A 24,905-nucleotide genomic window follows, 5' to 3' on the forward strand; every position below is an offset into this window, starting at 1 on the left:
TCCTCCCCCGGGGCGCCGGCCAACATCCCGCGTCGTGTGCTGACTACGTCATCACGCGTGGACGCAGCACGCTGGGGCGGGGGTCACGCGTGTGCGGCGGCCGGGAGGCGGCGCGGCGCGTCTTCGCGCCCCAGCGAACCTCGTCGTTTCCGGAAGGCTGTGGTCCCCCGGTGGGGAAGCCCAACGTGGCCACAACGGGGGTTGCCACTATTGTGGGAAACGACCGCCCAGACTTCCCGGCTGGCGCGGTGCCGATTCCCCTTTAAGAAACCAGTTTGCGGTGTGAACACGTGGCCTGTCAGAGATGCGCTGGAGTAGGTTGTGCAGCGGGAGGGGTCAGAGTCAGGAAGGGGGTGTGCGCGTTTATGAAGCACCGTTATCTAACGTAAACATTTTTAAGCCATTTGGAGATTTTTTTTTTTTTTCCCAAATAGGTATGTCAGTAGTCATTTAAAAATTTGAAACTCTGAAACAAAAAATGTTTTTGATCTCTGTAGATGTTTCCAAGGAGTCTACAGTTACTTTTCTTCAGACCTGTTACTCGTGACTTTTTCTCCCACTTACACTATGGAGATCATTTTCCGGCAGGATGTATGATGGCTCCACTGCACTGATTTAGTGAATGCAGTATATGGCTGTAACAGACTTTACCATGAAATAATGGTATTTAAGTTACCATTAACTTACTGGGCCAAAGGCAGGCGCTAAACCGCTGAGCCACTCAGGCGTCCCGATTATTACTTTATTTTCCAAAGCGATTTATTTATTTAGTACATGAGAATTAGGGGTAAATCTACTTTCTGGGAATTTATAGGGAATCAGTATGGTGTAGTAGAAGCACTTTGTTTAGGAGTTAGAAACCTCCGGGAGTGCGGGTGGCTCAGGGGTTTAGCGCTGCCTTCGGCCCAGGGCGTGACCCCGGGTCCCGGGATCGAGTCCCGCATCAGGCCCCCTGCATGGAGCCTGCTTCTCCCTCTGCCTTTGTCTCTGCCTCTCTTTCTGAGTCTCTCATGGATAAGTAAATAAAATCTTAAAAAAAAAGAAAAAAAGAGAAATCTGCCCTGCATCTTTGATAACATAGTTTGTTAGATATCAAACAACTAATTTGATAACTAGTTATTTGATCTATCCCAAGGTATTTATCTCTGAGTCTCCATTTTAGGATCTGTAAGAAGAAGATAATTTTGTTAGGAAGATTTGAGATGAATTAATGTAAAAGTTCTTATAAGTTGTGTAAGAAAAATCCCAAAGTGTAAAATATCTTTACAAAAGAGTATGTTTACAGTGTCAGATATAAAGTGAGTTTGAAAAATGTAAGTTCCATCTTTGCTTAGACCTCAGTAGTCCCAACTCTGTTGAATTACTTGCAGAATTATCACAATTCCTAAATTATTCAAAACCCAGGTTCTTTAAGGACTAAGTAAAATGTACATAAATGTTATTCAATTAATTATTTTAAAGCATCACTTAATTTATAGAACTTTTTTGTCATGTATTTTTCTAAATAATAAAAGAACAATTATATGTCCCATTCTGCTTTGTAAATCCTTTATAATCACCCAAGTAGACTTTATACCTGAGGAAATTAGAAGTGATAGCTACTTTAAAATTGTCTTCACTCATGAATTGTTGGTCTTCTATACATATGTGTAAATATCCATAAAAAATTACTGAGGCAGTGTGGTATGGTGTAAAAACACTAGTCTGGTGTCATTGAGGCCTGGGTTTAGGTTAATTCAACATATTTCTATTGAGACACCTATTTTGGGCTAAAAACTGAGAGAGTACCACATTGTATACAATATTATACTCACCCTGAAAGAGGCACTTAAGCTGGATTCTGAATCATGGGTAAAATTTGAACAACCAAAGGTTTTGGGGAAGGTTATATAAAAATATGGAAATAAGCATAGCATAGGACAGATGTTAGGAAATTCATGTTGGCTGGACTGGAAATGGATAATGGCCAAAAAGGCTGGAATAAAAGGATGGAGTCAGCTTCTAGGGTGACTTGGAAACAAAGAATAAGAGTTTGGATTGAATATCAAGCTGTACTAAGCTGCTCAAGATTTGTGATCAATGATATAATTGCAGTCATGGTTTCAGAAAGACACTAGTATTAATTATATTACCAACTTTATTCCACAAGGTCAATCACAATGACTTGGGGACCTTCTGCAGATTAAAATTCTTTTTTTCTGCTCTAAGACTATTCTTTGAATTTTATGACACAAATACAGGTTCTTTTTTGTTTGTTTGTTTTAAAGATTTTATTTATTTATTCATGAGAGACAGAGAGAGGTAGAGAGGCAGAGACACAGGCAGAGGGAGAAACAGGCTCCATGCAGGGATCCTGATGTGGGACTTGATCTCGGGTCTCCAGGGTCACGCCCTGGGCCAAAGGCAGGCATCAAACCATTGAGCCACCCAGGGATCCTCCACAAATACAGGTTCTTTCCTTTATTTTTATTTGAGAAAATTCAGTAATGAGAAATTAATGCTTTAAATTAGTGGCTGCTCCTTTACTTCCTCTTACTTTGGTAAAGAATTTATTTCTGGCCTTTAAAAGGCAGATTCCTTTTTTTTTTTTTTTTTTTTAAGATTTATTTATTTATTCATGACAGACACAGAAAGAGAGGCAGAGACATTGGCAGAGGGAGAAGCAGGCTCCCTACAGGGAGCCCAATGTGGAACTCAATCTCAGGATCCCGGGATCACGACCTAAGCCAAAAGCAAACACTCAACCCCTGAGCCACCCACCCAGACATCCCACAAAAGGCAGATTCTTTTAAATGTTTTATAATATGGCTAAGTTCATTTGAAAAGATTCTATTTATATCCATCCTTGCTGATATTAAATGTTTTTGAGTGAAAACTACAGAAATCTATTTCTTGCCATCTCAGATTTACAGTACAAATTGGAAAGGAAGTTGTAGCTCTCCTGAGGTTTTCTTCTAGCTCCAAAAGTCAGTAATTCAGACATATCTTATACCTTATTTTGGCTTATTTAACTAGCCCATCAAATTAGTTTTTAAAAAACACTTTGAGGATCCGATCCCTGGATGGTTCAGCGGTGTAGTTCCTGCCTTAGGCCCAGGACATGGTCCTGGTGTCCCGGGATCGAGTCCCACATTGGGCTCCCTGAATGGAGCCTGCTTCTCTCTTTGCCTGTGTCTCTGCCGATTTTTCAGTTTTTAAATTGATTATTCTTATCAATATATTTTTCCCTGCTCTAATTACCTGGAAGAAGATTTGTAATAGTTTTTTTGAAGAGGGTAACTTGAACTGTGATTCACTTGAACTAATATTGTTTCTTTCATCTTTGAATAGTTGGAATAGATAATGGGAAAGAAGTGATTGAAAGTGCGGCTGCATTTCTCTTCAAGACATTTCACTTGAAGGACTGTGTTGGTCACAAAGAGACAAAGGCTATCAAACAGATGTTTGGTCCCTTTCCATCATCATCTGCCACTGCAGCTTGTAATGCTACTAATCGAATTACTTCCCGTTTTCATCAAGACAATCTTACTGCTCTTATCCTGAAGACAGAAGAGGAATATGGTGATAGAGTTTTATTTGGTAAAAATTTAGCATTTTCATTTGACATGCATGATTTGGACCACTTTGACGAACTGCCGATAAATGGTGAATCCCAGAAAACTATAAGCCTTGATTATAAGAAGTTTCTGAATGAACATTTTCAGGAGCATTCCACCCCAGAGCTCAAGCCTGTGGAAAAAACAAACGACTCCTTTTTGTGGTGTGAAGTTGAGAAGTACTTAAATGCAACTTTAAATGAAATGGCTGAAGCAACAAGAATAGAAGATCTTTGCTGTACTTTGTATGATATGCTTGCTTCCGTTAAAAGTGGTGATGAACTTCAGAATGAGGTATTGTGGAAGTTATTGAAGTCTTATATTAATGTGAATTATCTTTTTTTTTTTAAAGATTTTGTTTATGAGAAATATATATATATATATATATATATATATATATATAGAGAGAGAGAGAGAGAGAGAGATTGGTAGAGACACAGGCAGAGGGAGAATCAGGCTCCATGCAGGGAGCCCTACATGGGACTCGATCCCAGGTCTCCAGGATCACACCCTAGGCTAAAGGCGGTGCTAAACCGCTGAGCCACCTGGGCTGCCCTAATGTGAATTATCTTAATAGCGTTTTAAAACATGGATATTTAGTACAGATAGTTTAGTATTGTGCTGCTGTAAAATAGGTAGCGAAATGGTTTAGATAGTATGCATGTATATCTTTCCACTAAGCAGTTATAAGAGGACTGTGAGTGTTAATGAATAGCAGAAGACTTAGAGAGTGGTAGTTACGGTGTCCACATGTCCTGGTTATTGAAACAGTCCTACTTAAATCTGTAGGGCCCTTTCTTCAAAGAGTGTATAGGTTTGAATGATGAGTCATATGATTACTGTACTAATAATTGTTAATGTTTGTATAGTGTTTTATATTTTTAAGAGTTCGTTGATAAAAATATAAGAAGTTCCAAGGTATTAAAAATTTTATCTATATATTAAATGACTTACTGATTTAGAAAAATATTTTTCACTAGTTTCTATGTTTGAAAGAATAAACTGAAAAACAGACTGATTTAGAAATAATTGGAGTACTTTATATAATTTAGTAAAGAACTATATAAATTTTTTTAACACACAAAGGAAAACATAATTTTAATTCCTTTCTATGCCACGACTTAGTTGTTATTCAAAATGATTAATTACTCTTACAGTTACACAAGTTTATTTTAAAGTGTTTAGTTTTTCTCTCAATACTGGCATTATATTCCTTTCTTGTTATAAATTTAATATGATGTCAACCCAGTTTTTATACTGGATATATTATTATTATATTATTATTTTTTATACTGGATATATTAGATGAGTAACATCTGACAAAGAATTGTAGTGAAGAACTAAGAGAAGAATTAAGAGAAGTAACATACTGTTGTAGAATGGGCAGAGGCTTTGAAATCAGACCGTTTTTTCTTTAACTTATTGGTAGTAAGATTTTAGGTAATTGAATTTCCAGAGGTTGTTTTCTTGTTGGGCTGTCTCATAGGGTGTGAATTAAAAGATAATAGAATTATTATAGGCCTTAAATGACATATCTGTATGAGAAATGATAAGTAGCATTTAGTAAATACTCATGACATGGAAGCTGTGATTATTATTTGTTTTTATTATTATTTTAAATCACATGGAGTATCAGGAATACAGGAAAAGAGTACTAGTTTTTTTCAAAGAAAAATTAATTTAGAGAATTAGCTAAACAGATATTGGAGGACTGACCCCATGGTAATGGTATTATGCTGATTAACTCTAGTTTGGGAGTAAGTTATTGTATTGTTAATTCTGTGATCAGTCTAATTATCCTGACTTTTTTGCAATTTATTTATTTATTTTTTTTTTTTAAAGATTTTTTATTTATTTATTAATGAGAGACACACAGATTGAGAGAGAGAGGCAGAGACACAGGCAGAGGGAGAAGCAGGCTCCATGCAGGGATCCTGACGTGGGACTCGATCCCGGGTCTCCGGGATCACACCCCGGGCTTCAGGAGGCACTAAACCGCTGCGCCACCAGGGCTGCCCCTTTTTTGCAATTTAATTTATATCAAGATATGGTCCACATTCGTAGATGGTTTTGCTCCAACATTCTGAAAATAATAGTATTGTTTTAAAAATCTTGATTTATAAAGAAAATTCTACTGATACTTGATGATCATAATTGAATACATTGCAATTTTATTATGATTATAGTAAACTGAAACTTATATAACTAATGGAAATTTTGTTTCCTGAGTTAGTCATAAAACTATTCTTTTCACTTCTGAATATCTGCAGTAAAGTTCATATTTCTTATTTCCTTGCACAATTTTTGAGTAGTAACTGAATCTGATTGTTGGAGGGAGAATGTTTTTTAGTTCTTAAGATTTTTTCCCCATAATCTGCCTCCTTACAAGGTCAAACTTAATTCACGCATCCATCCATTCATCGTAGATTTATTGCCTTACTATGTATGAGGTACAGTGCTAGTTATTGAACATAGAAGGATGAATAAGATAGCAACCTTACTCTCAAAGAATTCGTTGTTTAATAAGAGGAGACATAACATAAATGTGCTCAAATACTATAGGTATTATGATACTACAGTTGATCCTTAAACAGTACAGGCGTTAGGCGCGTTGACAGGCAGAAGTCAACCTGTAACTTTTGACTCCCCCTAATCTTAACTACTAATAGCCTACTGTTGATGGAAGCCCTACTGATAACATAGCCGATTAACACATATTTTATATGTATTATATGTACTAAAACATTAGTCGATTAACATTAACACATATTTTATATGTACTGTATTCTTAAAGTAAGTTAGAGAAAAGAAAATGTTACCAAGAAAGTCATAAGGAAGAAAATACATATACAGTCATGTACTGTGCTTATTGAGGAAAAAACCCATATATAAATGGACCCACACAGTTCAAACCCATATTGTTCACAGGTCAACTTATATAGAAAGAAAGAACTTACATAGAAAGAAAATGGCAAGGGTGCCTGAGTGGCTTAGCAGTTGAGCGTCTGCCTTTGGCTCAGGGCATGATCCCAGTTCGGGAATCCAGTCCCACATCAGGCTCCCTGTGAGGAACCTGTTTCTATCCCTGCCTATGTCTCAGCCTCTCTCTCTGTGTGTCTCTCATGAATAAATAAATAAAATCTTTCAAAAAAAAAAAAAAAAAGAAAGAAAATGGGAGCATAAAAGAACCAGTCATAGATTTGTATGGAGGGGTTGGTATGGTAAAGTATTCATAGAGGTTAATCTTCAGCCTAGTTTTAAAATTTGACTAGATTTAACTTCTTCAAGTGGACCAGAAAGGTAGGGAACAAATTTTAAATGTGAGCAAGAACACGGTGTGTTTAAAGGGCTGTAATCTGTACAGTATGATTGAGAGACAAGGTGGGCATAGGTAAGGAGCAGACACAATAAGACTTCATACACTTTGTTAAGATATACTGTGAGCCACTCTAAAACCTAGAGATACACCTAGTATGATCTGGTTCCGTGATGTTTCAACCAGTGTTTAATGGACAGTTTAACATGTAAGCTAATATTTCACATTCTACCTACCAGTGTTTTGAGTAGTGGAGTTTTAAATGATTCATTGGTGTTTTGGTCTTTTTTTAACTGTGAAATGAAAATAAACAATTATTGTGATAGTCTTTAAAAATTTTTACAGTATATGTTTTTCATACTTTATATATTTGATTCCCGTCTGTGCAATTGTAGTTTATTTTAGCAAATTTTCCTTCTATTTTTGAAGTAATGCTTCAATAGAAAAATATTGTTTCATTATGGTCACTCTTGACCATTGTTATTTTCACTGTAAGGTGTTCTGTGCCTTCCGTGTTGGCTATTGTCTTTTAAATTCCTCACTTTTAAGCCTGGAAAGGGTGTAATTAAAAGCATTATCAGTATACATGATAGCATAGTTAATTTCCATTTCTTATTGAGGTATTAGTTGACTCTGGGGAATAGTAATATTTAAATAACCATACTGTGTGCTCGTGCTCCAGAAATTGAGCAGAACCATAGGGATGTATTGTTAAATATAACATAAAAGGAATATGTAAAAAGCTATGTCTATGCGGAAGGCACTTTTCTTTCTCAACATAGGATTTCCCAATTCTGAATTAATTAATTAATTTATTTATTTATTTATTTTAAATTTTATTTATTCATGAGAGACAGAGAGAGTGGGGGAGGCAGAGACACAGGCAGAGAGAGAAGCAGGCTCCATGCAGGTAGCCTGACGGGGACTCGATCCCGGGTCTCCAGGATTACACCCTGAGCTCGAGGCAGGCACTAAACTGCTGAGCCACCTGGACTGCCCCTGAATTTAGTTTACTGACCTTATGACCGATGAAAAAGTGTTCTTAAAGACTGACTTTTTAAAGTGTTTTCTTTTCTTTTTTTTTTTTTTTACCCCAAAGACTTTTATGTTATTGTTGAACTAGTATTGGAAGCATGAGAATAAAAAGTGTGTACATATGATGACATTTACCCCCAAGGTGTGGTACAAGAGAGAAGTTCTATCCTGAAATGTGTGAAGAGAAATATATATATATTTTAATTTTATTTATTTATTCATTCATGAGAGACACCCAGAGAGAGGCAGAGACACAGGCAGAGAGAGAAGCAGGCTCCCTGCGGGGAGCCCTATGCGAGACTCTTCTCAGGACCCCAGGATCACATCCTGAGCCAAAGGCAGATGGTAAACCACTGAGCCTGAGCCACCCAGGCGTCCCAAGAGAAATAACCTTATGACAATAGTAATAACAGTAATGGCAACATTTGAGTGACTACTGCTTGACATAAGCATTGTGTAAAGTGCTGTATATACGTTACACCATTTAATCCAGGGCTGGATTAAACCTTGTTAGAAACTTCTAAGCACTGAAAAGGTTACACTTTGAGGTGCTTTACCTTCCCTCCCATAAATTATTAAAAAAGAAAAAAATCATATGAAAGCAAATATAAGAAGGCCTAATAAAATTTCATGTGTACCATTATAGTTAAGTTGAAATCCTTTTCAAACGTCAGAGTCTTTAAAAGCGTTTTTCTCATTTTTTGTTACCTCTGCTTTGCTGGTACTTATTTAAGGAAATATTCTGTTGGCCTTATGAATTATTGCTTAATAGGGGGTAGCTATTTTATAGATATGTTGGGAAATTTCCCCAAGGTCACAGAGTAAGTACTGAATCCAGGATTTAAATTCAGACATTCTGACTCCACTGTGGTGTACTTTCTTTGCCAAGAAGTAGATCTGTACATTTTGTGGTATATGGTGCTTTGAAAGATAAAACATTTTAAATATATTGAGGAATCTTTGGCATTTACTCTAATTCACAGTTTCATTAGAAACAATGTTTTGCCCTTTTGGAGAGTTCCAAATATGGAATTGGCTGAAATAAGAGAAAGGATGAAATCTTGTTAAAGATAAGTTTTAGTATTTCTGCAGAGAATTCGTTACATTTGGAATACTCATATGTTTTAGTGGCTGTTGAACTAATACAACAGCCTACTTCTTGGGTTTCTCAATACCATCATCTTTACCTGCCCCACCTTGTCCCTCTAGGGGCTTTTTTTCTTTTAACTTCTCACTCCTAGTAATCTTCCAGTTAAGGCTACACTGATTAAACCTTAGAATTTGATTGGGCTTGAGATTCTTTAAGGTTTTTATGCCCTTGGGGTTTATGTACTTTAAAGAAAATACTAATGTTAGAGCATTTTAGCCATCAGAAGCAAGTAAGACTTGAACATTTCACGGCTTCCCCCCCCCCCCAATTGGGACCCACCCTGATTGGTACAGACACCTTCCTGCTACTGATGTGCCTAACCAGAATCATAGCAGTCAGTTTAGTCCTACTGGAATCGTGTAATGAACTGAACATAGACTTTCCCCCTAGAATTATTATTAGTATTAGTAACAGCAAATCTGCTATGTTTTCAGTGTCTGTTATGTATAGACACGGACCAGGCTGTCTCCCTTGACATAACCAGTTTCTTCATAGTCCTGCATGGTATGAGTTGAGTCCTTTGTATAAAGATGAAAAACAAAACAAAACAAAACTGAGGCCCTTATGTTTCCTAAAGTGATAAAGCAACACTGGTAGAAATTCTGGGACTTTTTTTCTGAACCTAGGCCTACTGTTCCCTCCGGTCTGCCTTCAGAGTCTTTGAAGAGAAGGGCATTGACTGACAAGACTATTTGAAGAAATTTCTTTTCTTACAAAGCCTGCTCAAATTCTGTTTGCCTACCTAAGTTGACTATGGGCAAATTACTAAGCCTTTATGGACTTCAGCTCCCTCTTTGTAAAATATCTGCTTAGGAATTTTGCTGTGGGGAATTGTGAGATAATATATATGAAGTACTTAGCATAATGTTTCACAGACTGTATGTAGGCTTTCACATGTTAGTTTCTTGCCTTCCATATTAATGAGTATCATATATTCATGCATATCAAAGTTTTATTAGAGTGTGTACACTATAGATCAGTATATAAAATTGTATTTATGCCTTATATAAAGATGTATCAAGTAATAAAATGATGCTAAAGGGTAAGTCTTAGAGAATTACTATTTTTACTATTTTTTTTCCTGTTTTGCTTTTTTAAGTCTCACTAATTCTAAAGAAAATTTTTTTAACTTAATTTCTGAAGTGAGTTACTATTTTAACATTCTTTGATAAAATAGAAAAGGTGTTAATAGAAGAATGCTTGAGAATATTAGAGATCTATTGAAGATGTATTGGAGTGTACATATCTCTTGGTACTTTTTCAATATTAAATGCTATTTGCAGAGTTATTAATGCTGTTGTAAATATTGATGGAGTTATTGTGTAATCCGTTCTTAGGAAAAGTGAATTTTGAGTTGTATTGATATGATCATAGTTTGCTTTTGTGCATATGGGGCTTATTTTTTATAGCATTTGTGATTTGACATTTGCTGTTAGCATTATCTCTTGACTCTTTACAGATGGTATTACGTGACCCATGCAAGTTCATTTCTGAATTTAACCTGTTCTATACATGTGCTTGATCCTAAGAAGTAGGAGTTATTTGATTAGATTGTCTTCAAAGGGAAGACTATTTTTTTTTAGTACTTACTTGCATTATAAATGAATGATTCCAACATTCTTTGAAATTTTGATGTAGAATAATTAGCATGGTTTAATATGGTGGTTCTGGAACATTTTGTTCTCAAAACTCCTTTATACTCTTAAAATCACTGAGGACCACCTAGAACGTTTCTTTATGTTGTTTATCAATATATTGTATTGGTTTTCTTTTAGAAATTAAAATTTAATGCATTAAATGATTTAATATGTACCTTAATATTAAACTATTAACACTAATATACTGTGTTATATTAATAAAAGTAACATGAAAAATAACTTCTAAAATTAAAAAATACAATTTGGAGAATGGAATTATAATTGAATGGAAATGTAATTGCATTACATTTTTTCAAATTATTTCAACATCCAGCTTAATAGAAGACAACTAGATGCCCATATGTGTTTCTGCATTCAGTCTGTTATGATATCATAATATATTATGTAGCCTCTGCAAAACTCAACTCACTTTATACTCATGGAAAGATGTGAATGAATGAAGCAAAGAATATTTTAATAAAATAAATTATACTAATATTACATTTATTACATTAAATATTATTATTTATTTTTAATATTTTTGATCTTATGGACCTCTTAGAGTGATCTGAGAGATCGCAGATCATATGTTGAAAACCGCTGATTTCATGTATATACTGTAGTTTGATAAGGAGGATATAGTAGTGATGATTTTGGTACCTAGAATAGGGTATTTAAAATATTATTGTGCTGAATGATACTGTTAATGCTTTATGAAAAGATTTTTCATCTATTTGATCTTGTACATTCTTTTTAGTAGGCTTAGAACTCCTGAACAATACAAAGACACTGATATTAGCCAGGCTAGAATTAGAACGGTGTCCCTTCAGCTGTGAGGACCAAATATGTGTTTTTCCTATAGTCTTCGCATGAATGATCAGAAGAGTCTTTCTTCCAACCAGATCTGAGTAGAGAGCTGCCCCTGGGTAAAATTACACTTTTCAGACATAGAGAATCTTTAGAGTGGTAGAATTTCTCCACCCAATGTAGTATGTATGTGTCTAGCATTCCGTCAAAATGGTGGTGCCCATGTAATGAGGTCTACTTATTCTAATGAAGAGGTTCCCCGCCCCCCCCGCCAAAAGGCATACCATCTGTTTCTTGAGTAGTTCTCTTATAACTTATTTTGTTGAACTGATACTATTTTTTATTATGTCTGCCATTTAATCCTATATTTTTACAGTGAGGCAACAAAGTTGTAGGCATCTTTTCTTTTACATAATGATTTTTTTTTAAGATTTTATTTATTTATTCATGAGAGACACAGAAAGAGAGAGGCAGAGACATAAGTAGAGGGAGAAGCAAGCTCCATGCAGGGAGCCGGATGTGGGACTCAATCCCGGGACTCCAGGATCACGCCGCGGGCCAAAGGCAGGCACTAAAACACTGAGCCACCCAGGTGTCCCTATGTAATGATATTTTAGACATATCATGGTAGTTACATTTTCTCTTCCTTACCCTTTTTTAAGTGTAAGACTCTTTCAGTTTTCTACTGTGTTGCCATTAATCCATTAACACAAATTGGATACAGTTGTTCAGTACTCCATAGATTTACCAATATTGATATGTAGAATGCTTTCATCATCTTTCCTTCAAGGATATTAAACTTTGAGTTACTATGCCAACTTAAGAACAATTAACCTAATAAACTCATAGGAGAATTAAGACTATTTTTCATGACTTTATTTAATGAATCCTGTTCTTTTGTTGTTGTTACATTGCTATGTGTTAATGTGAGCTTATAGTTAAGCAGTTTTCACAAGCCATAATTTTTATCTCTTGGCTTTCTTTTTTGAAATTGGAGAATTTTGCTTTTCTCTAGCACTTCTGTTTTTCTTATTTCTTAGAGATAGCAGTGATTATACTTAAAATCCCTCCCTGTTTAAAGGAGAGAAAAGGGTATTTTACTCTTTTATTGCATTTTTTATTACAACTGAGTTTAAGGGTTTATTTTATTCCCCCTTATATTTGTAGGCCACTTACTGTTTTCTTGTGAGAATTGCCAATTTTTCATTTGATGAAGTTTTTATGTATAAGAAAACTTACAATGAGATTAAAGCAATTTTGCAGATGTTTTAAGTGTTCAAGTAGGCACATCTATTCAGCTTTTTACATAGGAATCTTCCTTTAGTTTTAGGTTGCTTAGAAGGTCAATCACCAAGACATGATTGAACCTTCCATGTTTTTTTAACTTTTTTCCTTTTTAGTTTCACTCGTTTTAAGTAGAATATTATTTGGATTAGATGTCTCTTTTCTCTGTATTTGACTAATGGACACATATCTGAATATGTCCACACTGCATACTCTAAAGTGGTGTAGTCATTTTTTCCCAAGGTTCTTGTCACTTCCACATTGCTTATCATTTTAGGTTATTCATTCCTATATTTACTCAATAGGCAATGACATTTTCATGAAGAAAAATCAAGAATCATTTGTCCTACTTTCAGCTGATTGTGAGATTTGGTTAGGAAAGGTCAAATAGATGAGATTTAGGAAAGGTCAATAAGTATTTCACCTGTTATAACAGGTCTCTTAAGTTGTATAATCTATATTGGGAAAGCAATAGCTATATTTTGTATTTATCTTGGTTGCATGTTGCTTTGTTCCTCTTTTTATGGCTCCAGTTGTTAAAATGATTAGTTGAATAGGATCTGATAAAATAAATATAAATTTATTTACTTATTATAAGATTTTATTTATTAACAGAGAGAGGCACAAGCAAGGGGAGTAGCCGGCAGAGTGAGAGGGAGAAGGAGGCTCCCTGCTGAGAGGGAACCCTGGAATCATGATCTGAGCCCAAAATCCAGAGTTGAACGCTCAACTGACTGAGCTACCCAGGCGCCCCAAAATCCATTTGTTGTAGTTAAAAAACCTCTTGTAGGTAAATGAGTGTCCTTTGTTGAGCAAAATTGCATCCCTACCTATTCATGAACCTATAGTTTAACTTAAACTCACAAGGAAGACTTTTAAACACTTGCTGTACTAATTTATGGCAGTAATGGATTTCAGACCATTTTGCTCTTCATTGGAATGGTTACTCTGAGTAAGACATTTTGCCAAATTTCATACAGTTTCTCTTATTTTTCTGTTTGACACTGTTTACTCATTCTTTCATTGTCTACTGTGTATCAGATACTCTTAGATCTTTGGAGACAAAAAGGAAATCTAGCAAAGTTTAATCAACCGAATCTCATTACCCCCCCCTTTTTTTGGTCTCCTCTTGGAATTTCCATACATATATTTAAAAGGGGAATGGGCAAGAAAATAGTGTCTGTTATATGAATAATTTCATGACTACTTTAGGAGAGTACATGCATTTTATATACTGTGAGATATCCGTAATATATTTATATGGGAAAAAGTAAGACAGATGCATTTTACTGGTAAAATAAAGGGTAAATGTCTATGTTTTAATAATATTTGAGATCAATAAAAACATTGTAGATGCTTCAATTGTCAATTTATAAACAAATGACTTAGATTTAGAAATTGCTCTGAGCATTCATTTCAATATTTAATACATTGTGTCCAACTTTATATACACATGCACACATATTCACACACCTACATTTATATAATGACTGTAAATTTGTTTACTCTAAGGCAGCTAAAATCGGCACATTTTTTAAAAATTAAGGAAGCTATCAATTTGCCATGAAAATGTAAAGTAAGTTTTTAAATATACAGTGGTACCTAGCTATAACCTTATTTACACACATCTCATTAATTATAGCATGTGAAGAATGAATAGTGTTCACATTCCAAGTGGTTTTAATTAAGTTGTAAGTGACCTTGGTTTTAGCTTTGTGTTAGATTAAGTACCTGTAAATAATGAACATTAGTTATTCTGAAAATATAATTTATCTAATTTTCTGCAGTGCAACTACAATTTGCATAACACATTTTTCTTAAGAGAAAAATAAATTCTAAATAAATGCTGTCCCAATATTCATGGTCATTTTCTTCTGTATTTAAGACTTTATTTTGGAATATATGAATATTTAATAATTTTTTATGCCACAAACCAAAGTAAGAATAATTTTCAATGTTATTAATATACTCTGCTTTATGTAATTATTCCAATATGCAGTTCCATATGGACTGTTATTTCAAAATTATTTTCAGTTACTTACCTTTTAATATCTTTTTATCATACTTCATTATTCTTAGTTTTCAATATGCATATCTTTTTCATTTGACATGCAAATCTGAAATAGCTTATTACCTCAAAAAAGATATTCTCCAATTGAGCATACTCGATACTATCTTTACTGTAATATATAACATGCTGTTTAATACTTACAGTAGAGGTGTAGATACAATCTTAATTCTTAAAATGCATGTCTCTGTATAATTAAAAAAATACATGGATTTGCTTTAATTTATAAGAATCTGAATGCCTCCTTTTTTTTCTTGGGGCTTTATTGAATGGGTTCTGGTGCATAATATGGTTTTTTGATCCTCCTGGTATGCTTAAAATCCCAGCTTGAGTAGAGGATTTGTAAATTATCCTGTTTTAATACCTAAGGTTATTACAACTTCATAAAATAAATTTCTGGAGTTTTCTTTCTTTTTCTGTTTTCAAAAAAGTTTCTATAAGAAAATGATTATATCTTTCATGAAAGTTTGATACTAGGTTGCTTCTAAAACTGTCTAACCTGTTGTCTTTTAGGAGGGCAGACGTTAATTACCAGCTCAAATTTTATAGTACTTGTTGGCTTATTCAGATTTTTTTATTAAATCAAGTTTGAAAATTATATTCTTTTTTTTAAAACCTTTTTTTTTTTAAATTTTATTTGTGATAGTCACACAAAGAGAGAGAGAGAGAGGCAGAGACACAGGCAGAGGGAGAAGCAGGCTCCATTCACTGGGAGCCTGACGTGGGATTCGATCCCGGGTCTCCAAGATCGCGCCCTGGGCCAAAGGCAGGCGCCAAACCGCTGCGCCACCCAGGGATCCCTGAAAATTATATTCTTTATGAAATTAGCCATTTCACTTAGTACTCAAGCTTTTTGCTCTAAAATTTTGTAATATCCTCTTACTTAAAAAAAGAAAAAAATGTTAACAGTAGTCTTTAGTTGTATTGCTACTTTCTTTCTACCTGCCTTTTCTCTATTTTCTCCTTAATGATAGGGGAATGTTTGTTTTATTTTCAGAGAATCACTTTCGGTTCTGTTGCTCTTCTATTTTTCCTCCCATGTATGCTTTGGCTTGTATTAATATAGCATGTATTAGTTTTAAATATTAAAATATGTGGCAGTTTTCCAACCTTTAGTTATGTAAGAGTTGGGATAAGCCCAATGGCCTTCTAGTTACACCCAGTTATAACAGATATATTTGTTCCACAGTGGAGATGGATTTCTTTAAAATTTTTAATGTGTATACAACTATTTATTTTCTTATGCTATCAATAATAATCATGATAATATTTGAAATACTCTAAAAGGATAAAATAACCTGAAGGACATTTTTATATTTGAAAAATAAGAGATCCCAATGAAAATTCCAAAAAAGATGTGTATTTTATAACCTGAGGACTAATGCTGATAGAAAATGACCTCATATTGATCTTTTCATTACTTACTCGTTTCTTCACCAATATTTATTAAGCATCTTTTATATATAAGGCATTTTATAAGGTAGTTTTTGTTTAAACCACAAGTAGGATAATCATTCGACTTGGCAAATATTTATCAAGATTAAGAGAATAGTCACTTAGATTGATAATAGGGTTATAATTCTTTTTTTCCTTGTATCATATATCATCTTTTAAAAAAAGTTAATGGACTTTTTGAAGGCCAGTTTTAAGTTTACAGGAAACTGGAACAAAGAGAATAGAACATCTCAATATATCCTCTTTTGTTTTGTAAATTATTTTAATGGAAGCAACTGCTCTGTTGATCTCCTTGATAATATTTATTTTAAAGTCTTTGTCACCTTTTTCCATATTACCTTCCTTTGGAGTGACCTTAAGTTTTATTGTTGAATTTGTGAACTGTCATTTTTAGGATAAGATTTCTTCATATATTTTGGAATTTTAATTCTTATGCAGATGTTTGTTTTTTTTTTTAATTTTTATTTACTTATGATAGTCAGAGAGAGAGAGAGAGAGAGAGGAGAGAGAGGCAGAGACATAGACAGAGGGAGAAGCAGGCTCCATGTACCGGGAGCCTGATGTGGGATTCGATCCCGGGTCTCCAGGATCGTGCCCTGGGCCAAAGGCAGGCGCCAAACCGCTGCACCACCTAGGGATCCCTCTTATGCAGATGTTGATTAGTAACTTCTCCCCTCTATCTTTCCTCTACTCTCTATCATAGATTCTTGTAGTAGTGTCACTTTGGTAGTAGTTCTTCTTGTTCCCTCTCAGGAACAGCAGGTCCCTATTCCCTAGCCCTGGCTTCCCTAAGCCTTGCTCCCACATTGCATAGGACATTTCTCCTGTAGTTTATCCCAGGGAGCCAAACCCATGGCCATGCTGTCCAGAACTGGAGCCCAGCATGTCACTTCATCCCTAACCAGTGCTTTGCCTTTTTTGCTCAATGTTTGATCCAGGGGGATAATTTTCTTCATTTTAAGTTTGAAGTCTGTTAGGTTTCCTCTTTTTCTATTCTACCAGAAGAGGTACTTTAAAACATGAAATTTTGTATCACTATTCTTTTTCATCTGAATTGCTAATACTTGTTCCTTCAGAAGGCAGTCTTCTTCTTATCTTAAACATAAAGGAGAAGGGATTTTTTTTCAAGATAATTTTAAGAAGACTTTTAAAAGTAAAATCTGTTTTAGTGTTTGTATCTTGTTTAAAGGAGAAATGACTTGTTATCCTTATAGGATCATCATATTTTTTCTTGTGGCAAACTATGTATGAGTTTAGCTATTTATGAATATTGTAAAAATTGAAAACAGTCGAGTAACTAAATTCAGTATATGTGATATATATGTCAATTGTATTGTCACAATCAGTGGTCAATAAACATGTATTCAACTGTTATTCCTATTTAGAGTTAAAATTGAAATCTTGAGTTTGCTCAAGGTAATAGAAAATTAATTATTATGGTTATTTTTTAATAGGAATGACACTATATGTATAAATATTCGGATGATTCTGGGGGAAAAAAAGCCAAAACCAGGAACTTTTTTACATTATTATTAAACCTTATTTCTATTTGCTTGATTTTAGTATTTTTAGTCCTATCACTAGTTTTCTATGAGCACTGATTCTCATAGCTTTGTTGTTGTTGTTAAAGATTCTATTATTTATTTGACAGAGAAAGAAAGAGAGAGAGCCAGAAAGCACAAACAGGGGAAACAGCAGAGGGTGTGTGAGAAGCATACTCCTCACTGAGCAGGGAGCCCAAAGTGGGGCTCAATCCCAGAATCCTGGATCATGACCTGAGCTGAAGGCAGGCACTTAACCAACTGAGCCACGAAAGCACTCCATATAGCTTTATTGTTTATGTATTTTATATATCAGTTGATACCTAGAAAAAGTGATATGTGACATACTGTTCTTGGGATTGAACTTCTGTGTAGTGCCTTGCAAATCCCCCAAATACAAAAGACCCCTAATAAATGCTGTGATTTTTATTGTCTGTAACAATAAGAAAGAAGCTAAACATTGCTTGCATATTTAGCCACTGTGTATGAAATGTAATAAATAATTCTCATACAAATATTAAATGTGTATATGAGCAATCACAGGTATTGCTTTCTATGAAAAATCTTTCTTTTCTTTTGATACACAAAGAAATAAGCTTATTTGAAGAGTAATATGTCACCTACTTGCTCAATTTTACATATCTATTTAGATGCCAAAACACATTTTTAATTTCTGTGTGTACGCTGCTATTCTGTTTCTTAACTAGTTTAGTTTAAAATGCCAGGTCTCTTCTACTGAGAAAGAATATAGTGGACACCATTCATCTCCATCCTTCTTAACTAGTTTTGGTTAGATATTAAGATAAGGTGTTTGCTTATGAATCCATATGATTAAATCCTTAAAACATTTATTGTTGCTATGAAATAACAATTATTAAAAAACATGTCATTATGATTCCCAAGTGATCAAATAGTGTTTGGTTAAAAAAACATTTTTCTCTTGAAAAGTAAGATTTGATAGAAGAAGTAATTTGTCTCATCACTGGTTCTCATATTCTTAGTTATCAGCTAATTTGCCTACATGGTAAGAGATTTTATTTTTATTTCTGGTGTCATTCCAAATATGGTAAATTTGTGAAAACCTATTTTATTTTGTTAGTTAAGTGAGTGATGCTTTGTGGAGACAAAAAAATGAAAACAAAATGATAAATCAGAATTTGATTTGTAGTATTTAAAATAATACTTTTTTTGATTAAGTATTGTATGTTTATTATAGAAAATTTGGAAAAGATGAAAAATAAGGAAAAATGAAAAATATACAATTTAATGGAATAAAAAATAAAGACTTAATTGTCAAAATGTGGAAGGAACCAAGATATCTTTTAGTAAGGAAATGGATAAACAAACTGTAGTATAACCATATAATGAAAAATTATTTAGTGATAAAAGGAAAGGAGCCATCAATCTGTGAAAAAACTTGGAAGAACCTTAAATGAATATTGCCAAGTAAAAGAAATCATTCTGAAAAGGCTACATATTGTATGATCATAACTCTATAACATGCTGGAAAAGGTGAAGCTCTGAAGATATTCAAAAGATCAGTGGTTGCCAAGGATGAGGAAGGGAGGAAAGGATGAAGCAGTGGAGCACAGGGCAGTAAATTTATTCTGTGTGATACTATTAATGGTAGAAACATATCATTATAATCATTATACATTTGTCAAAACCAGTAGAATGTACAACACAAAAAATTAACGTAAAACTATGGACTTTAGAAAAACTCTAATTTGGTAGTCAGTATGATACAACTAAACAGATAAATTGTGCAATGTAAATGTATTGTTTGGCTCTGAGCACCATTTTACAGTTGAATCAAAATATCCTCTAGGCCAGGGCTATCTTTTTGCAATGATTGAAATAATCTGTTTGCCTTCTAACATAATAGCTACTAGCCACTTGAGACTGTTGATTTCTTGCAGGGTGGCTAATATGAGTGACAAATTGTATTTTAAATTTATAATTATTTAGAATATAAGTATTAGAATTATTTAGGCTATAATAAGTCATCTGGCTAGTGGCTACAATATTAAGGAAGTATCTAAATTAAATGAACAAGTTAGAGAAGTGTCAGTGATTAATAAAGTTAGGTGACATTAATATTTTTTTTGAAAAACTGTACCCTAATATTGGTTTGGTAACAATTTGGGGTCAGTTTATTTCTTTTTTTCTTTACTCTTATTCTTTTTTTTTTTTTTTTTTAAGATTTTATTTACTTATTCATGAGAGAGACAGAGAGAGAGAAGCTGAAACACAGGCAGAGGGTGAAACAGGCTCCATGCAGGGACCCTGACGTGGGACTCTATCCGGGCTTCCAGGATCACGCCCTGGGCTGAAGGTGGCCCTAAACCGCTGAGCCACCTGGGCTGCCCTCTTTTCTTATTCTTTCTTATTTTTATTTTTGCCCTGTCCTCAGGACTTTAATCAATAATTTGCATACAGCATGGGTATTGAACTTGGGTTCAGAACAGATTCTACATTGATAGTGTTTACTGATTATGACAGAAGCCTAAATCTGGATTTAGAAAGCTCTCAAAGACTAAAAAGAAGAAACAGGAAGAAAGTGAACTTTATAAGCAATCTATTTGAATTCTGGGCTTAAAAATTATTAAAAAAATATAGGATATGGGAACCTTAGACTCTAGGAATTCACATGGAAAGAACCTAAAACCAAATGTTTTTACTTGGCTGCACATTCACTTTAAACCAACAGTGCGATGTTGTTACTGATTTAGGCTATTTTTCAAAAAGTTTCACATCTAGTTCAGAACTCTCTCTGATATGTGCTGATCAAATTATATTTGAAATCTGTTCAGGTTTGGTTTATATGTCTTTTTTTTAAGACTCTGGAAAAGGCATAATTTTAAAGGAACTTGGATGAAGAATTATCTAGAAACTAAGTTATATGACTAATAGGAATTGATTTATGTGTAACTGAAAAATAAAGGACTTGTGTATGAAGTGTGACTAGTACTTTACTGGCTTTATCTTCAGACACTTGAAGGGCTGTCTTCTAGAAATGTTACTAAGATCATTCTCTGTAACCCAGAGAGCACAACTAGAATGGTAGATGAAAACTATAGTGAGGCTGATTGGGCTCAATATAAGGGAGGATTTTTTTTTTTTTTTTGACAATTAGTGGCATAAATTGCCTTAGCTAGCAGATCTTATCACATAGTTTGCTGTTAGCAGATGTATGTTGGATGTTCATCAGCCAGGAAAAAGTCGTTGGTAACAGCAGTAGGTTTTCATTGAGCACTTTGTGCCAGACACTGCTAATTTTTTTTAACTGGTGAGAAAGTGGAGCTCACAGAGCTTAGAAAGTTGCCCATTGTCCTGAAGTAGGAATTGGCAGAACTGAGAAATAAAATTAGTTTTCTCTGACTCTTAGCTCATGTTCTCAACTGTCCTCTTATTCTGTCTTCCCAAATTGAGCATAGATGACCAACTGTAGATTTTTGAAAATGTTTACGTGAAAGATGACAATGAGGAAGGGTCATCTGGTTCTATATGTAGCAGGTTGAAGTGGAGACATACTGGTGGTTAGCAGGAAGAGTAAGGAAGCTATGATCTAACCAATGATTAGCTGAAACAGTGTTTGAAACTTAATGCTACTATTTACAGAACACCAGGATATATTTAATTTTGCCTTTGAACCCAGAATAATTTAACAGGAAAAATTGGAATATGTGTTTGTGCATATTACAATCATGAGTACACTTTCTTGAAAAAAATGAATTAAATATGCATATCAGATATTTTTGTTAATATTTGTTGTGTTCATTTATTTCCTAACAATAATTGATAACTAGATATTTTTGTAACATTTTCTTTTAATTATTTTTTAAAGATTTTATTTATTTATTCATGAGAGACACATAGAGAGAGAGAGGCAGAGACACAGGCAGAGGGAGAAGCAGGCTCCACACAGGGAGCCTGATGTGGGACTCCCAGTCTCCAGGATCACGCCCTGGGCTGAAGGCAGGCGCCAAACTGCTGAGCCACCTGGGCTGCCCCTCTTTTAATTATTTTCTATTATGATTCTTTTTAAGTGATAAAGACATCAGTGTTGTATATAATTAGCAAAGATTCACTAAATATTTCTTCAGATAGAGTGAAAATATATGCTTTATATATAAAGCACTTAATACCTTGCCTGGGACATGAGTAGTGTACAAGTGTTTGGTATTGTTATTATTATTGTATTATAAATTATCTTGTGTACTTTCCTTACTCTCGTTTGATTATGATTTATTTTAATAATACTAAACACCTAAAGTTAATTGCTTATTATATGGAAGGCATTGTTGTCAAATATATTTACATAGATTATTTTGTTCATATTATAACCCTGTGAAGAATGTGTGTATCTCTTATTCCTGCTCTACTAATGAAAAAAATCAGAGGCTCAGAGAGGATGTCTAAGGTCCCAAAACTCCTGAGCATTAGGCTAAATAAAAATTTGAGCCCTGGCTAACTATCTCCTATGATACACTGCTATGTTATAATGACATTCATGAATTTAGTAAATTATTAAATTGATTTACAAGGGATAATATGAAGTGTAATGGTGGGGTTGCTGACTTAGAATGCACTTACACAGGAAAAGTTTTGAAAATATGAGTTAGTGATGGTGTCAGTGGATTGTACATATTTTGCATTTTGTTCTACAAAACACCAGCAATTTTCAGAAACACCATTCATATAATAACATTTTTGGAGAAAGTATCCTATTAAATATAGATAGTAATTCTCAGACATAGATTAGAAAACTATTACATTGTGAAAAACTTTCATAACAGAATAATATATGAAAACATTGGTCTCCAAACTTTATCATACTTTCTAATAACCATTTTGGATAATGCATTCCTGATATAAATGTGGTTATTTAACTTTAAATTATACACCTATACTGTTATGCCTTATATTCATCATAAAACATACATAGAAATGGAGAATTTATTTATTTATTTATTTATTTATTTATTTATTTATGAAATGGAGAATTTAAAAGGATGCCATTTTAAAAATAATATTTAACTTTATTAATGATATTAAAACTTTCTTTTGAGTATGTGTCAGTATCTTTTAATCATAATTTAGCACTTGTAACGTTTTGAGGTTCTGCTTTTTTGTTCAGGTCAATTAAAGTACTTCATCTTTAGAACGATGGAGAGCCATTGGAGAATTTGTTGGCAAGAGGTGGAGGGGAGGTAGCATGCATTAATCAGACCTACATTTCATATCATTTACTCTGGTTGCTATGTAGAGAAAAAATTGTAGTGTTTTGGATAGATGTGCGAAAACCTCTCAGGAAGTCCTTTGAATGGTACAGGCAGTAAATGTTTGGGAGCTTAAATTGACAAGCAGAAAGACTTGAAATCTATTTAGTAGTTGAGATCAAGAGGACTTAATAGTGGATTGATTGAAAGGGATACATAGGCTTGCATGCCATGGGGTAAAGAGATCATAAGGATGCATTTTAGGCTTTTGACTTGTGTAACTGTAAGAATGGCAGTGCCATTCATGGAAATAAAGAACACTTAGAAAAGGGTGAAGAGGGTAGAAAACCAAGAGATAGTTTTGGGCTTGTAGAATTGTGAGACACCTTGAAACCTCCAAGGGGAGATGATAACTGGGCAATCAGATATATGGAGCACAGAGTAGGGTTTTGAGAAGGATGTATAAAATTAAGAGGTTTTTTTTTTTTTTTTTTTTTTTAAGCATATGCTTGCTAATGGATTGTAAGGGTCTAATGTGAATAGCTAAAGAGAGAATATGGAGTTAAAATGTGAGAAAGCCTAGGATTAAACCTTAAGGAACTCCAACAATTGATAGTCAAAGTAAACCTGAAATGGAGACAGGAAGGTAGCTCCTGAGTGATAGGACACATACCCAAAGGAAAAATGTGTTTAAAGAAGTATAAGGAGTACTTAGCACTGTGGAATGATCAAGGAAGATAGGGCCAGAATAAAATTTCCTATCTTTATCTTTAGCAAATCTATGAATTGAGTATCCTTTAAAGAAATTGGATAATAATAGATATAAATAGATCTGCTATTGAAACAGTTTACATAGGTGTATTTTACTCTTTGTTTTCTGTGTTCTAAACTATATTTTTTATTGTGACCTTCTTAAAAAGTATAATTTGAATTGAACTCAGCACTCTAAATATGGTTTAGTCAGTATAGTAATCTTTTGAGATGCTAAGTGGAGTTTCTTTTTTTTTAAGTGATCTCTCTGCCTATCATGGGGTTCAAACTCATGACTCTGAGATCAAAACTCACATGCTGTACTGACTGAGCACAGCTGAGTGCCCCACTAAATGGGATTTTTGAGATATTACTAGTGATACAGTAAAATTTTTCTAGGCTTCATTGCATTTTTAATTCATTTTGACCTTGCAAGTAACCAACCCCCCATCCTTTCAAAAATTTTCTTAAGAATTTATTTGTGGGTCCAGGTTTCCCCATTTTATAGAAATGCGAGGTTTTTTTTGTTGTTGTTGTTTTTTTTTTTTTAAAAACCTAATTGTAGGGTTTTGTATTTGTCTCTATTACATCTCCTTAGGTCTGGCCGGATATATCAGACTATTTAGAAGATTTATAATCTTAATTCTACCGTGCAATTTATAAACACTTTAACAAATTTGATTTAATATGTCTTCTAGTTTATATATCCTTGATAAAATTTTGAATAGGACAGAGCGATGGCCACTCTTTGAAGAACAACCTTAGTGGCTTAACCCAATATTGAGATTAATCCCATAATCTACTGAACTATATTGTTATCCTGAACAGGATACCTTGCTCACAGGAGGATACTGTGCTAATTGTGTAACACTGCATCATTTTTCAGAATGCCCATTGACTATTTGATATATAGAAGAGTTGGTCTGTCTTTTGAAAGAGGTCTTTTGGAACTCCAGATCAAGATTCGTTTTGACTTGTGATGAGTTCTTTAATATTGACTAGATGGAAACAGAAACAGAATGAAACAAGGGGCGCCTGTGTGGC

The 24,905-nt window shown here is 34.0% G+C and overlaps 1 protein-coding gene across 8 annotated transcripts in view; it reads left to right on the top strand.

The window, feature by feature from the left end:
• ASCC3 (activating signal cointegrator 1 complex subunit 3) overlaps positions 1–24,905 on the top strand; it is a 335,679-nt gene that overhangs the window by 32,041 nt on the left and 278,733 nt on the right. For 7 of the 8 annotated variants that reach the window (XM_077902962.1, XM_077902966.1, XM_077902963.1 and 4 more), the window contains exon 4: positions 3,331–3,890. In XM_077902962.1, the coding sequence (XP_077759088.1) occupies positions 3,331–3,890 (560 nt within the window). Of the gene's footprint in view, positions 1–189; positions 315–3,330; positions 3,891–24,905 lie in introns of those variants that run through there. The other variant, XM_077902967.1, reaches the window with a different exon arrangement.

This window comes from Canis aureus, chromosome 7 (genome assembly GCF_053574225.1).
Source record: "Canis aureus isolate CA01 chromosome 7, VMU_Caureus_v.1.0, whole genome shotgun sequence".
In the NCBI taxonomy this organism is placed as follows: domain Eukaryota; kingdom Metazoa; phylum Chordata; class Mammalia; order Carnivora; family Canidae; genus Canis; species Canis aureus.